The sequence below is a fragment of the Oncorhynchus mykiss genome, chromosome 25 (assembly GCF_013265735.2).
Source record: "Oncorhynchus mykiss isolate Arlee chromosome 25, USDA_OmykA_1.1, whole genome shotgun sequence".
Lineage (NCBI taxonomy): Eukaryota > Metazoa > Chordata > Actinopteri > Salmoniformes > Salmonidae > Oncorhynchus > Oncorhynchus mykiss.
In genome coordinates this window covers 20,839,707-20,855,347 of record NC_048589.1, presented here as the reverse complement: position 1 = coordinate 20,855,347, position 15,641 = coordinate 20,839,707, and the positions used below count along the sequence as shown (strand labels likewise).

Sequence of the window (15,641 nt, the reverse complement as noted above, 5' to 3'; positions counted from 1 at the left end):
AAGGTACACTGCGTAAACACACATGCGCAAAAGTATCCTGATTGGTTCAGGCTGTCACATGATTGTAAAAATAGGAAGTTAATTTTGCAACGAAAACAGAACAGAATATCGATGAAAACTCAGTCGTGCAAGTTTAAAATGAGGCAAAATGTTATGTCCCCCTTTGTTGGACTACTTTAAGATTTCCCTTATAGATCTATCCCAGAAGAAACGTGGTTATCATATGTATGCATAGCCTGTCAATCACAGGCATTTTGTTCTGGACAAAATGAGTGTGAGGGCATTGTGGATTATATCTTACGAGAGGGGAGAGTCTGTAGCAGTGCGCTTTTCCAGGTTTGTAATGTTTTTCCTTCCATTGTTTGTGTAAAATGTAATGTCATCGTGTGTGTGTGTATATCTGTCTGTCTGTGTGTGTGTGTGTGTGTGTGTGTGTGTGTGTGTGTGTGTGTGTGCGTGTGTTTTAATTCACACCTGTCCCGTATTGCTGTTTTGGCTATGTGCATAGTTGGTAAAAGTGTTGGCTTCTCACACAGGCGATACCCAACTGTGGAGCAGCGTGCTAAGTGTATGGCCGGCTCATTGTATGTGTCTGTCCCAGAGGATGGCACTGTGCTCCAGCTCCTACTCACTGAGCTGGGCCTCTCTGACTCTGACAAACCCTACATGGCTCTACGAGATGACTGTCTCCACCAGCAGCGCTCACCAGCCTTGGAGCTCCATGTAGAAGGCCCCAGTGGAGGGGTACTTTGGCCAATGTTGGTCATCTCCCAGGGGCCTCTGATCCTGGCCTGTCTGGCCGTGGTGGATGCCCCCGCTGATCCCCGGCCTCCTCTGGCAAGCTTGTTCTCTGTCTCCCAGGGCCTCACACTGTTGGCGGGCCTGCAGGCTTTCCTCTGTGGGTCTGGGAGTAAGCCTGACAGAGAGGGGCTGACATCTCGCCTGGCCATGATGCCCTCTATCCTCCTGCAGATCTGCCCCCTCGGGACCCCACTGGACATCCCTCAGCCAGGGGCCTCATCGGCATCAGCAATGCCCACTCCTGCAGGGACCCAGAAACAGCCAGCCTGGAAAACAGGGGTGCACCGTGGTCGGGCTGTGGTGAATGTAGCTCTAACGGAGATGGTGCGCTCCATGCAGTATGGAAACCGAAACAGGCAGGACCTCTGGGATGTCTATGGCACAGTGACTTGCAAGGTGAGCACAGTGATGCTGTCTATGTCTATGGTAATGTAATACTGAAGTTTCTTGTTACCTTCTGCTGTCTACTCATTCTCTCTAACCCATTTGTGCTTTTTCCCTTTGTGTCATCAGTGTGAAGTGGAAGGGGTCCTTCCCAATGTGACGGTCACTCTCACACTGCCACCCAATGGCTCACCACTGATGGATGTCCTGGTCCACCCTTGTGTGTCTTCACTGGATGCCAGTGTTCTGACTGCCATGAGTGTTGAGGACTGTGACAGCTCTTCCTTCTCTGGCCCCTACAAGTTCCCCTTCTCCCCTCCTCTTGAGCCTTTCAGGCTCTGCAGCTACACATCTCAGGTACACAAGTCCAGAGCTTGTAAAAATAGCTAAAAACATGCATTCACTCCTTCATACATTGCTGTCTTCATCTCGTCAGATTGAATGATGTATTTTCTCAGGTTCCCGTGCCTCCTATCCTAGGCACCTATCAGCTGAAGGATGATGACAACCAGTTGCGTATTACTGTGAGTCTCAAACTTCACGAGAGTGTGAGGAACAGCTTTGAGTACTGTGAGGCACATCTGCCGTTCTTTAACAGGTAACCTATGCACATATAAACAATGCATAACATCTCACATTGGTGATGCACTTCCTGATGTCAATATAGTAGCTTATTACACATAATCATCCCTTCTAGTGTTGCTTGAAATGCAGTGTTTCTGGAATCTTGTAAAGAAACACATCTCGACTTGAGGTTACGTTTAACCTCTGAACCTCTGTGTTGTTGCAGGGACCAGATGGGTAGTGTGGATGTGAAAGTGAGCTCAGGACAGCTGGAAGTGTCCAAGGAGAAGAACCTGCTGGTCTGGGTCCTCGGTACGTCTCATTGGTCTGGGGACAACATTTACACTGTGCAATGACCCAGTTTACCACATATTTAAGTTTCAAATACCCTTTGTTTATGGAAAAATAACGTGTATATTCTGCCTTATCACTCTTTAGGCCAGAAGTTCCCCAAGTCCCGCGAGGTGTCACTAGAGGGCAGTGTGAGTTTTTCAGGGGAGCTCCCAGGACCTACAGATCCTCTCTGCACAGATCTTACAGCCTACATCAAAGTAAGTCAGATTCTTTCTAGACATTGGAGATGCATCTAAAACTAAACATACCAGAAAAACCATTCCTTCATGTTTTTCAGTTGTACTTCCGAGTGCCAGACTTGACTCTGTCTGGATGCTGTGTGGACCAGCATTCAGTGCAGGTCTATTCCTCTGCAAAACCTCGTATAGTCACATGTGAGTGAGAGATTTGGGTTCTAATGCTGGTTTAATTATTTTCTATGAAAATATATTTATGAAAAATATGTATTTGTGAAGCCTGAATGTGCGCTCTCTCTTCTCTCTGCAGCCCGGGAGTTGTTATCCTCAGAATACTTTATCTGGAACTCAACTGGAACTGCACCAGTGTCCTCCGGACACATGATGCTGTAGGATGGAACTGTACAGTATAGACGAGCATCGAGGAAATGACTACTTCGTCCATATCTGGGATGGGCCAAACACATGATGGATCTCCAGAGCATAAGCGCATTGCTGGACAACAGACACTGCTTTCGATTCTGGTGACAAGGTTTGAATCTGTGTAACAAACAGCATCCAACATTATGAACGCAATGGTCAAAGTGCTGTAACTGAATGGCTTGTATCTGCTGTTCTTCTGACAGCCTTGGTCTCATCTAAGACGCAAAATGCAATTTCTCATCCGTACTGAACAGACCAATCAATTTTCAGTGAAATAATATGCCTTAAAGCTAGAATCCTTAATTGAAACAACAACAAAGTGTCCACCCCACCTCTGTTTTGGTATAAAGCTGAGGGATGGGTCTTTAGAAATGTCACCACTCCCAAAATCATAGACATAGCTATGGTTGCAAGGACTGCCTATCCATGATATCAAAATTATAGTTTTAACTATGTTCTGAGGCTATACAGTGCTTTTTGTTTTACATTGTTCACAAACATTGGAGTAAAACAATCTTATATTTTTGGTTCTAATGGGGTATGACTGTTGAATTAAGCTCATGAGTCATTTATAAGTTATATTCTTCAATAATCAATGGGTATAAATGTATATATCCTTAATGTATGTCCAAAAATGGATGTAGCTACTAAGGATTCTAGCTTTAAATACAGATAATGGTTATTCAACTGAATCTTACTAAAGAGTATTAGTACTGGAAAGAGAAAATATTGAATTATTGCAATTAAATATTGACGTTAATACAATAATGTCTGCATTTGTGTACATTTTTATTTATTGATGCTGCCAGTTCCTATATTTTGGAAATGTTTGGACATCCCACTCCACTGGCCACATCTCTTTAGAGAGAGGGGCCACCCCTAGCTCTGACAGTCCCACTTCAGTGCCTCTCCATCAGCCAGATAATTAGCAGCTGGGGCCTTGTCGTCGGCTGGAGCTGAGGTCCTGTGGGAGACGGGGCTTGGGATGTGAAAGGGTAGGCTGATCCGGGCAGCGTCTGTGCCACAAAGAGCCTCTCAGGAGAACTGGCAGGTCTCCCTGGTCCCCCCCATCTCTGACTCCACTGCCTGTCAGCCAGTGGCCTCTTCAAATACCTAGCCTCTCCAGCCTGAGATGGAGCACTGAACAACCCTCTAAAAAGTTGAGGCCTCCACCACCCCCAGCTGGCCAGATGACTGGCTAAGTGGAGAAAAACTTGTAAAGAGAAACAGGGTGTGGTGGCCACCTTAAATATTGCATGACAAAAATTGGTTCAGCATAAGGGTCAGATTCAAATAATTGCAATTTGGTTAGAGTACAGCTCATCCACACATGACCATGATAAAGTCCTGTCAATTAAAATAAAATGTATAGGTATACATGTGTCTACAAAACACATTTTAAGAGCCCTAGCCTAGACTATTTCCCTGCACAGACATCTGGATGATATTTCTAAGTGTCCTTACGTTAACCAAGCTGTGTTTCCCAAGACATACAACAGCCTGTCTTTAGTTAGAAAGGAATACAGTATATTGGTCATATATACACGGTTAAGTATGTGAACATCTGGTAGTTGAAGTGTTAAAGCAGGTAGAGATTGTGATCCACTTTGAGTGTGTTCCACTGCAGCCAGATTCTTCTGAGTGTTCTATTGTCCAGTACTGGCCTCTCTTGCCCTCCTTGCTGGTGCAATCGTTCTCATGTGGATTTCCACCCAGAAGACTGACCATGACCAATCCTCTGTCAATTGGAACCAATTCCTCACACGGCATCCTTCACCTTTTTATGTAGCAGTATGCTGTGGCAGACACCCACCCTCCACATTGATTTGGTTTTAAGACCCAGTGTGTGTGTACTGAACTGGAAGGGGCAGACTGCTCCAAAGCTCTTGAGCATCCCGGCCTGTTGTCAGCCTGGCTCCTGGAGTCAGTGCAGTCACTGGGTTTGTACTGGCAGACGTGGCATTGTTGGTTAAATAAGGCTTGCTAAATGAATGGGCACGTTTAACGAGCCTCTGCTAGAATGCCTTGAACCCACATATCATACAACTAAATTGAGATGCTGAATTTCGGGAGATGTTTTGAAGCAATTGATTTGATACATTGACTTGTTTATCAAATAGTAAGCCTACTAGGTTTATGAACACCCATGGTTTTTGTCTTTTGATCATCTTTGTGCTCACCTGTGGAACCCACATAATACTAAACAGAACACAAGTAAAGGAGCCCCACATTGATTTGCTCACAAAAAAATCTATTTGTGATCAATGACCAATATATAATGGTATAATATATACATATTACATATCATGTATACATGAATAATCATTGGCCCAGGGACCAAGACTGATCGACATATGTCCTTTCCCTCACACTGTCAAGCATACTACGACATCCAGTGGTAGGGCTAGAGAACATGTTATTGAGTTCTGTCGCACTATAAAAACAACTTAAATTTGATTTATAGATGTCATATTCTTCATTAAATTATTTCATAGATTTTTTTGACTTGTTGTTCTTGACATTACAACAACACTGTTCCTAAGATTTTAATCGACTGAGTGTCGTAAAGTTGTTTTTCGCACAGTAAATGCTTTACGGTAGCAATAATTTTGACAGGCAGAAGCTAGCCTAGCAACAAACTTTAGAAGTTATTAGCTAGCTACAGTACATTAGTTGGGTTAGCTACAGAAAATACATTATATGATTTAAAAACAGATTCGCAACTGGTGGCAACTTTAACCGTGCAAGCGACTTTTTTTTCTTCGTTTTAGCTAACGTTAGCTGGCTAAACGCACTGTCTGTATGCGAACAATAACGAAATCAACAACAACATGCCAACCATGGGAATGGCTGAAATAGATTCCAGCAGTGTCGACGGGGTGCTAACATGCAGCAAAGAAGTGGTGGTGATGGAGGGAGACAGGGAAGACCTCGGGACGCTGTGCGCTGAAGAAGATTTGGTGGCATCCGCGCTTGCTGCCACTATCACCTCTCAAGTTATTGTGGAAGAACTGAGAAGGCTTGGGTTATGTTCAAACATAGAGGGAGACGTGGAATACGTACCATACGAATCTGAACTGCAAATGTCAGACATCAAAAGGCTTATTACCAAAGACTTGTCAGAGCCTTATTCGATTTATACATATAGGTATTTCATTCATAACTGGCCTCAACTCTGCTTCTTGGTACGTATAAAGTTGTTAGCTAGCTGACTAAACTCAACGATTTATGGTGGAGTTGCGTGTGGGCGGACTGGAGCTCCAACATCACATAAAATAACAGTGTCGTGTGTAATTCTCGGCAATTATTTACTTTGGGTGCTGAAATCGAGAGTAAAAAACCCAAAAAATGACGTTTATATGTGGCATCGGATCTCCAGTACGCCCACAGTAGTCGCAAACTCAACTCCATCGTAAATCGTGGAGTTGCGTTTAATCGGATATAAAGTTGTATGCATTTTAGGAACTGATCATGTTTTGTAGTTTGCCACTACCAGCCTATGCTCAGGGCTGAATATGGTGCGTTCGGGCTGGAGAAAAAGCCTACACACCTGCCAGCCAGTAGATAATCAAATGTTTTACCTCTGTGCCACAGGCGATGGTGGACAAGGATTGTGTTGGTGCCATTGTGTGCAAACTGGATATGCACAAGAAGATTCACCGTGGCTACATTGCCATGTTGGCTGTGGACTCCAGATACAGGAGGAAAGGAATTGGTAAGTGGGCATTAGGAGGTTCTCCATGATGGGTGGGTAAAATTAGTGGAACATTCCAAAAGGTATCTGTTCCAAAAACTTTGTAAATAACAAGGTTGCCATCAAACAACGCATACATACAAAGTTGTAAAGCGGCAGAACAAGGTACCAGGTAGGGAGTAGGCTATTTAATTATGTTTTCACTCACTATGTTTATTCCGAAAAATGTCTGTCCTCACTCTGGTAGCCCATCGACAAACATTAAGAATAAGCTACATGGTGAGTTGATGCCTATTCGGCAGCTAGTTAGCTAGGTGTATTGATCATGTTACTTTGTATGCGATGTTTGTTGGCAACCTTGTACTTTACGAAGATTTTGGAACAGAGTCCTGTTGGAACATTCCACAAATTATACCCACCCCTGCAAGACTGTGTTATAATGTTTCATGTTTACTTCTAACATGTCATCACTCCTGTTATTTCAGGTACATATCTAGTCAAAAAGGCTATCTATGCTATGATGGATGAGGACTGTGATGAGGTATGTTTATTTTACATAATCATATCTACCCTGGAAGACATTAGGCAAGAGTGGCCAGATGTCCCCAATTTCCAGGAACAGTCCCCGATTTTGGTGGCCTGTCCCGAAAATGTCCCTGATTAGCCATTAGAAAGAAATAAGTAATATTGAAGTTAAATTGGGGCTGATCGTTAAATAATCAAATGCTGTCCAATCAGATTTGCATATATCAATCCCTTTGCCAAACTCGTTTTCTTCCGAGGCTTTGCCATGGACCTTTTATGAGAACGTTTGACCAGTGATACAGAGACAGGACTCTGTTTATCATGCATCCTTGCACTTTATTACAAATGCCAAGTCACTAACCCACCATTGCACCTTATACCAAATGGTGGGTTGGACCTCACTTTATATGTGCAGGAAGCTACGTACATGTGTATGTGTTCATCTGCAAGGCCCTTTTGGGTAAACTCCCTCTTTACCTCTGTAGTCTGGTCTCCTTCACCACCAGCAGTTACCATACCCGGTCTGCTCGGTGGTTGCTACTTAAAGTCCCCAGGACATTTACATTATTAGGCAAGACTGCCTTTCTCGTCTTGTACACCAGAGGCATGGCATAGTTTACAATCCACGCTTTTATCTAGATATGTTAGTGCCACTGAATTCATTTAAAATGTTGGTGGGAGACTGTTACGGAGGAGTGTAAATGCTTTTTTTAGGCTGGATCATGTTGTTGAAATGTATGTTTTAATTCTGTAATATATTGAATGTTGCTGTCTTCTTGGCCAGGTTTCCCTTGAAAAAGAGACTGGGTTTCAATGGGCTGGTTAAATAATAAAAAAAACATGAACACACCATGGCCAGAAAGTACATGCAACAGCATAGGCTACCAAACCTGGGTAATTAAAAAATGACTAGCTAGGCTTTTAAGAACTGTGGAGGGTTATTCCATTTCTGTGTTTGAAGTATTTTTAAAGGACAATAACGAAAATTGATAGTTAAATATAGTTCCATGGCATTTTTATTTTCAAACAGTACCCCTCCCCCACCCTCCCCACGCAAAAACAAAATCATTTCTGGTCACCTTACATTAGGCCACATTTTAGCTAGAAGATAACAGGCCACACTCTTTACCATAAATAGTGACAAGTTTAAGCTTGATTCTAATCTCATTACACCAATGCACATTTGAAACTGAAAATGCCATTGAATACCATTTTGTATAGTATTCAGTATGGAGATAAAGGTAACAATCTCTTACAAATTACTTGGTTTTGTTAACTTTAAACAGGTGGTGCTGGAGACTGAGATCACCAACCAATCAGCCCAGAAACTGTATGAGAACCTGGGCTTTGTAAGGGACAAGAGGCTCTTCCAATACTATTTAAATGGAGTGGATGCTCTACGGCTCAAACTGTGGCTTCGGTAGCAATACAGTCAGTGTCTCTGGCTCTGAGACCTCTTTCTCCCAGTCTCAGGAACAAACGTCCTCCCTACGAGGGAAACATCAAAGCCACATAAAATCCAGAAAGATCAGGAAGGAAAATTGGAGACCAGTACCACAGTTTTCTTTGTTGAATTGGGAGTACTTGTGGCATTTTAGTGGCCAGAGGAAATGAACTGAAAATAACCACACCCTAGCCCTTGACCTCGACCAAACTAAATCAATTACAAACAAAACAACAGCTTGCCTCTGTCCTTTAATTTTTTTAATTAGAGGACTAAAAACATGGCGAAAACACAAGTTGGGAAGAAGAGTAAGACTATGCAAACTGAATGTTTTCATAAAGCCATTTATAAGGGCTATACAGCCTAAATGCTTCAGACGTCATAAGAAAAGAGGATACCTCTCACTTGATTCAAGAACTAAATGTAGCTGTCCCTTGTCTTGTTGTGTGTTCACTGTAGTCCCAGGTGTGTGGTAGCTGGCCAGTTCTACTCTCTCTCTAATCCCGCTAAGAGCTTCCATCAGGATTTTCATAAAGGTGGAGAGGATTGCTGCAATAAGCAATTTCCTGTTAGGGTAAAAGGAGCCCTGAAGTGCAATATATATTTTCAATGTTGAAGGGAATTGGGGAGCACAAGAGGTCTTCAGTGTGCTTCTCATTAAACAAAAACTCAGCCCCAAAGATAATTTAGAAAATACATTATCTTTGAAGCTAAATTAAACGGTCATTGAGGGAAATTATTTAGTACCATTTGTATGTACCCATTTTTGTCTCTGTACCATTGTGTCTAGAGGTCTTGAAGACGTGAAACAAAATATGGTCAGAAATCTTTTATGGGTCTTCTTTCAAAAGTGTATCGCAAGACACCTTTCAATTTAAGCTGGACAAAGTAATGTATTTGGTAATTCATTGTCTGTCCATTTTCCATTTGTTTTAGAGATTAAGATTGAGTAACAAAATTAAAGTAACTTTTGGTCCTTGAAAGCGCTATATAAGTACCATGTATTGTTAATCATGATGGAAATAAGATCAAAAAGCCAAATGTATTATTTTTTTAATGTGCTTTCTCACCTTCTGAACATTAAGCTGGTGTTACATCAAGCTAATTTTAGACCTTTCCACACCTGTAGTAAGTATCACTATCATCTCTAGAGGGCGCCACACACTGCCTTCAAACAGGCTGGAATAAAAACACACTGATTCACTTTCATAAACACATTTATTTGTTATGGAAAACAGATTTGTTCCCATAATGAGACTTACTTTATTTAACCACATCTGCTATTCTAATGAAGCAATCCTAGACTTTAACCACAGCTGCTATTTTAATAAAGCAATCCTATGAATACATTCAGGTGATAGTTTAACACTGGTGGTGGACACATTCTCTGAAATACTTTGGTTATGACAAACCAATATTTAGTTTGCCATGTGATCATACAGTAAAAATGCTAACAGTTTAAAAGATAAATGAGCTACAATTTCTGCTTTTCAAAATGAAGTGATCACCTATACACCATTAGCATTTCGCAAACTGAGATTGAAGATCCGATCTAATCCAGATTAGTAAACCTCTCAAACAGCTCCTACTCCAGGTCAGGTTCCCAAATCCCTCTCTCCCCATGACATAGACCTCTAATGCCCTCTCTCTGCCAGCCTCTCAGAGGCCTCCTACTAGCCCTCTCACTATCCCTGAAAGAGCTCAAGTGTTTGGGAATTGTATCTCTTTGTTTCTCTGTCTTCCAGTCCAGCATCGAAGGTAAGGTTTTCCTCATGGTCAGTCCACCATCTGTCTCCCCTTCCACTCTGTCTGTGAGAGAATTGGTTTTCCGGTGAGGACTCCTGAGGCCTCCCCATGCCAAGTCTCTGTTGATCAGCTCTTCATCCCTACACAGGCACTGTGGTGGTCCAGGCTGGGACTGCTGTCTCTCTCCCTGCTCCAGGGGAAGGGGGCTTGGTTGGAGGATCTCCTTGAGGTCGAGACTCTCTCCTGTCATCTCATCCCAAAATATGTCCCTTTGGGTTGGCCTGTTTAGCAGATGCAGTCTCTGTATCCCTTTGCTGCTTGGTGCTTCAACTACAGAGGCCAAGGGAGCAAGACAAAGTACACAATCTATTTAAGTACTGCAGCCCTATGGATTGTACGCATCACTTAGAACATGTTCAAGTTGGTGGTACATTTTTTTAGCCTGGCTGATGCGACCCATGTAGTACACAGCGAGGGAGAGCTGTGACACTGCAGTCAGGAAGACTTTGAGTTTGGTGTCAGCCAGATTAACAAAATGTCTCCAGTCTCACCATTATCTATGTAGATTGTCCTCTCGTGGACCCGCTGCTCTCGGACTCGTCTCTGGTGGGCTCTCCTTCTTCGCTGGGCCTGTTGACTGAGGACCATCTGTGCCTCCAGGAGTCCTCCCTATACAACCCAACCCACACAGCCAGAGAGACCATGCATGAGTCACCACCAAATGGTACGGTAGTTTAAAATATAATATAGTCACACGTCATGGAATACACAACGCATCAATGATATGCTACAGATAAAATGTTGATCCCTAGATCCTGCCCTATGCAATGAAACATGAAAATGTACAAATTGTTATATACAGTATGTCGGTTTGTGAGGGAGTGTGTGCGCGCACGTGTGTTTGCCTGGTAGTGGGGTTTTTCCTGTTCCCTGTACCCTGAAAGCGCATCCCATTGAGGGCCAGTCAGAGCTGTAGACCACCCCACTTTCCACTCCACCAGCGCTTTAATCAGGCCCACTGGGACAGAAGGGGCCCAGGCTCGCAGCTCACCAGCTGCTCTCGCTCTCTCTGGTAAATTACCTCTCATAACAACATTCCTGACTAAATCAAATCCCATGTAATTGTTTTGGAGACTGAGGAACATAAGCATGTATAGTGCATTCAAAAAAGTATTCATACCCCTTGACATTTTCCACATTTTGTTGAATTACAGCCTGAATTTAAAATTGATCATTTCGATTTTGTGTTTTTTTAATTTCACCTTTATTTAACTAGGCAAGTCAGTTAAGAACAAATTCTTAATTTTACAATGATGGCCTACCCCGGCCAAACCCTCCCCTAACCTGGGCAACGCTGGGCCAATTGTGCTCCGACTTATGTGTCTCTTATTTACATACAATACCCCATAATGTCAAAGTGGAATTATGTAAATACAAATAAATGAAAAGCTGAAATGTCTTGAGTCAGTAAGTTTTCAATCCCTTTGTTATGGCAAGCCTAAATAACTTCAGGAGTAAAAATATGCTTAACAAGTCACATAAGTTGCATGGACTGTGTGCAATAATAGGGTAGTTATTCACAAATCATGTTCAACACTATCTCTGTAGCTCACAAATACAATTATCTGTAATGTCCCTCAGTCCAGCAGTGAATTTCAAGCACAGATTTAAAGACAAAGACCAGGGAGGTTTTCCAATGCCTCGCAAAGAAGGGCACATACTGGTAGATGGGTTTAAACATTTTAAATAAAAAAGCAGACATTGAATATCCCTTTGAGCATGGTGAAGTTATTAATTACACTTTGGATGGTGTATCAATACACCCAGTCACTACAGAGACCCCTCTTCATATTTTCAAGCATGGTGGTGGCTGCATTATGTTATGGGTATGCTGGTCATCGGCAAAGACTAGGGAGACTTTATGGATAGCAAGAAAATCAATAGAGCTAAGCACAGGCAGAATCCTAGAGGAAAACGTTATGTTTGGCGTAAAAGCAACACAGCTGAACAGCTGAACACACCATCCCCACTGTCAAACATAGTGGTGGCAGCATCATGGTTTGGGCCTGCTTTTCTTCAGCAGGGACAGGGAAGATGGTTAAAATTGATGGGAAGATGGATGGAGCCAAATACAGGACCATTCTGGAAGAAAACCTGATGGAGTCTGCAAAAGACCTGAGACTGGGATGGAGATTTGTCTTCCAACAAGACAATGATCCAAAACATAAAGCAAAATCTACAATGGAATGGTTCAAAAATAAACATATCCCGGTGTTAGAATGGCCAAGTCAAAGTCCAGACCTGAATCCAATCGAGAATCTGTGGAAAGAACTGAACTGCTGTTCACAAATGCTCTCCATCCAACCTCACTGAGCTCGAGCTGTTTTGCAAGGAGGAATGGGAAAAAATGTCAGTCTCTCGATGTGCAAAACTGATAGACATACCCCAAGCGACTTACAGCTGTAATCGCAGCAAAAGGTGGCGCTACAAAGTATTAACTTAAGGGGGCTGAATAATTTTGCACGCCCAATGTTTCAGTTTTTGATTTGTTAAAAAAGTTTGAAATATCCAATAAATGTCGTTCCACTTCATGATTGTGTCCCACTTGTTGTTGATTCTTCACAAAAAAATACAGTTTTATATCTTTATGTTTGAAGCCTGAAATGTGGCAAAAGGTCGCAAAGTTCAAGGGGGCCGAATACTTTCGCAAGGCACTGTATCTAATCAAGATATATTCATGTTTTATTTTCCATTTAGTATATTTTTTGTTGTTGAATTTTTCTTCCACTTTGACATTGCAGAGTATTTTGTGTAGATTGTGGACAATGAATTACAATTAAATCCATTATAATCCCACTTTGTAACACAACAAAATGTGGAAAAGGTAGAGGCGTGTGAATACTTTCTGAAGGCACTGTAAGTCCATTACATTCTCTATCTGCACCTGCGGATGGCGGCCGGTGCCATCGTGTGCACCCTGGCTGGGGGTAGAAAAGTGGAGGACACCCCCATCTCTCCAGTCTATGCCCTGTGACAAGAGAAAAAAAACAAACCAAACACAAGCATAAGGTCATAAAAACAGCTTCAACATTGACAAAGGCTTTGTATACATGTCAACACAGCACAAACAGAGACAAAATGGCACTGATGTTTTTGTCTGTTTGTTTTTTTTACCATGGCCATGTGATTGGCAGTAACCTTGAGACCTGCACTAAGAGGGGCCAGCGGTTGCAATGCCTGAGGAGAGAGAATGATGGGAGGTCTGCATGGGTACACAGTACAGTACACCACAACAACAGTCAATGCAATAACACAGCCACTCTTCCCCCAATGTGAAGTCCGAGACACTAAATTGAAATACAATTTATTTCACAGAGATAGGAAAATAAAGTAGGAATTTTAAGGAACACTTGAACAAGAATGTTTGTGACAGTTTGTAGTAAAATGGTAGCGAAAGCTATACTGTTCTGACCTGTAGTCTTCGTGGTGGATGAGAATGAATGATGCTTGGTCCCCAAATGTTGCTTTGACTCTGTGGGAGGCTGCTTGCTACATATGATGATTCTTACACACATGCATATACACACAAGTCAGTTAAGCCTTCATGATGATGACAACCACATTTGGAGACAAAATAATCTGTCTACTGACCTGTAGATAGTGGGGGGAAGCTTGCAGAGTTTTCCAGCTTCAGTGGGGGCAGCTGGATAGTCCTACTATGTCCTAGGGGCCCATGTTGTGGCCCCAGTGGGGTTGGCACAGCAGAGATGGTCCATTGTGAGGTGGGATGACTGGCCTGCTGGTCCAGGTCTCCCTCTGGCTGACTGTGACATGGGGCCACCTGACTCAGCCTGGACCTGGATCCTGTAGAGCCCATAGTCCACTACTAGCCCTCTGGAATGGCTGTTAGACTGCTATGCTATGCTATGCTTTTAGTGAAAGTCTGTTGATGAGCCAAGCAATCACACTCTAATTTGGGTTTGTTAATATTATGAAATCCGGACGGTCTAAGTTACTTTCAGTGTTGAAATCAGAAGAACTTGTCTCACCTCACTTGTTTTGAGTCCTCCGCTCATGTTCTCTCATTCGTTTGGCTGTGTGTGGTGTTTAGTGCTCCGCTACCAGCTGCTACGGTTCTTGATGTACTGTTTCTTTCTTGATAAATTAGCATAGCCCTTTGGTATGACACCCTTAGTGACATAATAACTCCCCTAGTTAGTTGTGGCGGCATACATCTCAGGTATCCATTCTGTATGTTGCAACTGTACAAGTGAGGTAACAGTTTTAGTTGTGGTTAAAATGGAAGGTCTGTGCCCCCATCCCTGTCTTTATACTTTTCATTTTTCATTATAATGAGCTGTTTCTATGACAACTCTCCCTACAGGTTACTTTGTAACTCCAAGTTAATGCTTGAAAGTCCCTGCTTTTTTCTAGCCACATACCTCTTCCCCTCCACGCTCCAAACTGTTCAGGCATAATAATAGATCATTTACAGAATCTGCCTCGACAACATACACTATACTTTCAGTTTCCAACAAGGAAGTAATTCACAGCAGGACATAGAAATAAAGGTAAAAGTTTAGAGAATTACTTTTCAAATGATGAAGAGAGTTCAGACTACCTGCATAACATGGAGATGCTGTACTTTGTTCTGTCTCAGTGTGTGGATGTGAAAATCATCAGTAATGAGGATTTAAACCCCTCCCTACATTCGTTCACCTCCTCTTTTCTCGATCATTTGGTTTAATGAGGCAGCATCCACAACAGAGTGTCTGAATCTGTCAGTTCAGCAAACGCTTCATTAGAGGTCATGTCTCACTGACAGCACACCAGTCATCACAGCACTGACTGGGGACTGAGCTCTGTCTCACAGCCTCAGAGGAGAACAGATTACTTCCAACAAACACACTCCACTTCGTCTCCAGGAATAAAGTCATTCAAGTGCCCTGAAATGAATTTAGTTATTCCATCTTTCATTTTGGTTTCATTCTATTTCTATCCCACTGAAAGGCTGTTTTGCCTGGTAGCTGTCACAGACTGGCTGAGGAGGAGCTGTGTGCTACCTGCAGCTGAATCAGTGCTAGGCTACTGCTGGGCCATAAAAGCCTTCATCACCTAATTACCAGAGATCTCTGTGTAAGTGAGCAGGGGGAGTAGAGAGAGGAATGGATGACAGAGGAGAGTCTGTCATCCCTGCAGAATTACTTAAATACATTATTACTAAGACTGGATGAATCACACTCCATGCTGCTGGATATGTTTGGGACTAAGATGAATCAGGTCCGAAGACATGGTAGTGACATATGTGAGCAGATCTACTGAGCAGTTAGTTATACATATAAACATGAACCTGCTGTCTGTGTGCCACGTACGTGGCCTATGCAGAGGTGATGTAATAGGATGATATGAAGGCCCTGGCTTTATGGAGAGAGACCTCAGAAGCTCTGCTTTGTCGAATGTGGACCTGATCCACTTCAGTGGCTATTGATAACTGAAATATCCATTTACAGCCATTTCAATCATTTTCCTG

The 15,641-nt window shown here is 42.6% G+C and overlaps 3 protein-coding genes across 5 annotated transcripts; 2 read left to right on the top strand and 1 right to left on the bottom strand.

The window, feature by feature from the left end:
• Window positions 1-7: 7 nt before the first annotated feature.
• Window positions 8-3,470, top strand: ap5m1 (adaptor related protein complex 5 subunit mu 1). Its single transcript, XM_021584892.2, has 8 exons — window positions 8-336; window positions 537-1,197; window positions 1,315-1,542; window positions 1,644-1,783; window positions 1,976-2,061; window positions 2,188-2,300; window positions 2,381-2,477; window positions 2,590-3,470. Exons 1-8 carry the CDS (start codon window positions 269-271, stop codon window positions 2,670-2,672), a joined length of 1,476 nt encoding a protein of 491 aa, XP_021440567.1. The 5' UTR covers window positions 8-268; the 3' UTR covers window positions 2,673-3,470.
• Window positions 3,471-5,006: 1,536 nt separating this feature from the next.
• Window positions 5,007-11,410, top strand: naa30 (N-alpha-acetyltransferase 30, NatC catalytic subunit). Of its 3 annotated transcripts, none has more exons than XM_021584897.2 (4): window positions 5,007-5,887; window positions 6,297-6,417; window positions 6,882-6,937; window positions 10,260-11,410. In XM_021584897.2, exons 1-4 carry the CDS (start codon window positions 5,534-5,536, stop codon window positions 10,398-10,400), a joined length of 672 nt encoding a protein of 223 aa, XP_021440572.1. In that variant the 5' UTR covers window positions 5,007-5,533; the 3' UTR covers window positions 10,401-11,410. The 3 variants fall into 3 exon arrangements, with proteins under 3 accessions (XP_021440572.1, XP_036818910.1, XP_021440573.1); XM_036963015.1 differs by lacking the exon at window positions 10,260-11,410 and adding an exon at window positions 7,706-8,189 and having other exon boundaries at window positions 5,011-5,887; XM_021584898.2 differs by lacking the exon at window positions 10,260-11,410 and adding an exon at window positions 8,208-9,343 and having other exon boundaries at window positions 5,015-5,887.
• LOC118944365 lies at window positions 9,568-15,392 on the bottom strand. Its single transcript, XM_036963016.1, has 5 exons — window positions 13,763-15,392; window positions 13,584-13,675; window positions 13,286-13,348; window positions 13,041-13,139; window positions 9,568-10,780 (listed from the first exon to the last, which is right to left on the bottom strand). Exons 1-5 carry the CDS (start codon window positions 13,986-13,988, stop codon window positions 10,607-10,609), a joined length of 654 nt encoding a protein of 217 aa, XP_036818911.1. The 5' UTR covers window positions 13,989-15,392; the 3' UTR covers window positions 9,568-10,606.
• Window positions 15,393-15,641: the final 249 nt, after the last annotated feature.

Bases quoted from the DNA above. Each gene is read 5' to 3' on its own strand.
- ap5m1 (XM_021584892.2), top strand. From the start codon at position 269: ATGAGTGTGAGGGCATTGTGGATTATATCTTACGAGAGGGGAGAGTCT. The intron at 337-536 runs GTTTGTAATGTT...CTTCTCACACAG, and splicing joins GTAGCAGTGCGCTTTTCCAG to GCGATACCCAACTGTGGAGC. The intron at 1,543-1,643 runs GTACACAAGTCC...GTATTTTCTCAG, and splicing joins TCTGCAGCTACACATCTCAG to GTTCCCGTGCCTCCTATCCT.
- naa30 (XM_021584897.2), top strand. From the start codon at position 5,534: ATGCCAACCATGGGAATGGCTGAAATAGATTCCAGCAGTGTCGACGGG. The intron at 5,888-6,296 runs GTACGTATAAAG...TCTGTGCCACAG, and splicing joins GGCCTCAACTCTGCTTCTTG to GCGATGGTGGACAAGGATTG. The intron at 6,418-6,881 runs GTAAGTGGGCAT...CTGTTATTTCAG, and splicing joins ATACAGGAGGAAAGGAATTG to GTACATATCTAGTCAAAAAG.
- LOC118944365 (XM_036963016.1), bottom strand. From the start codon at position 13,988: ATGGGCTCTACAGGATCCAGGTCCAGGCTGAGTCAGGTGGCCCCATGT. The intron at 13,140-13,285 runs GTAAAAAAAACA...CTCTTGTCACAG, and splicing joins CTGCCAATCACATGGCCATG to GGCATAGACTGGAGAGATGG. The intron at 10,781-13,040 runs GTAATGGACTTA...TGGGTTGTATAG, and splicing joins CGCAGGTGCAGATAGAGAAT to GGAGGACTCCTGGAGGCACA.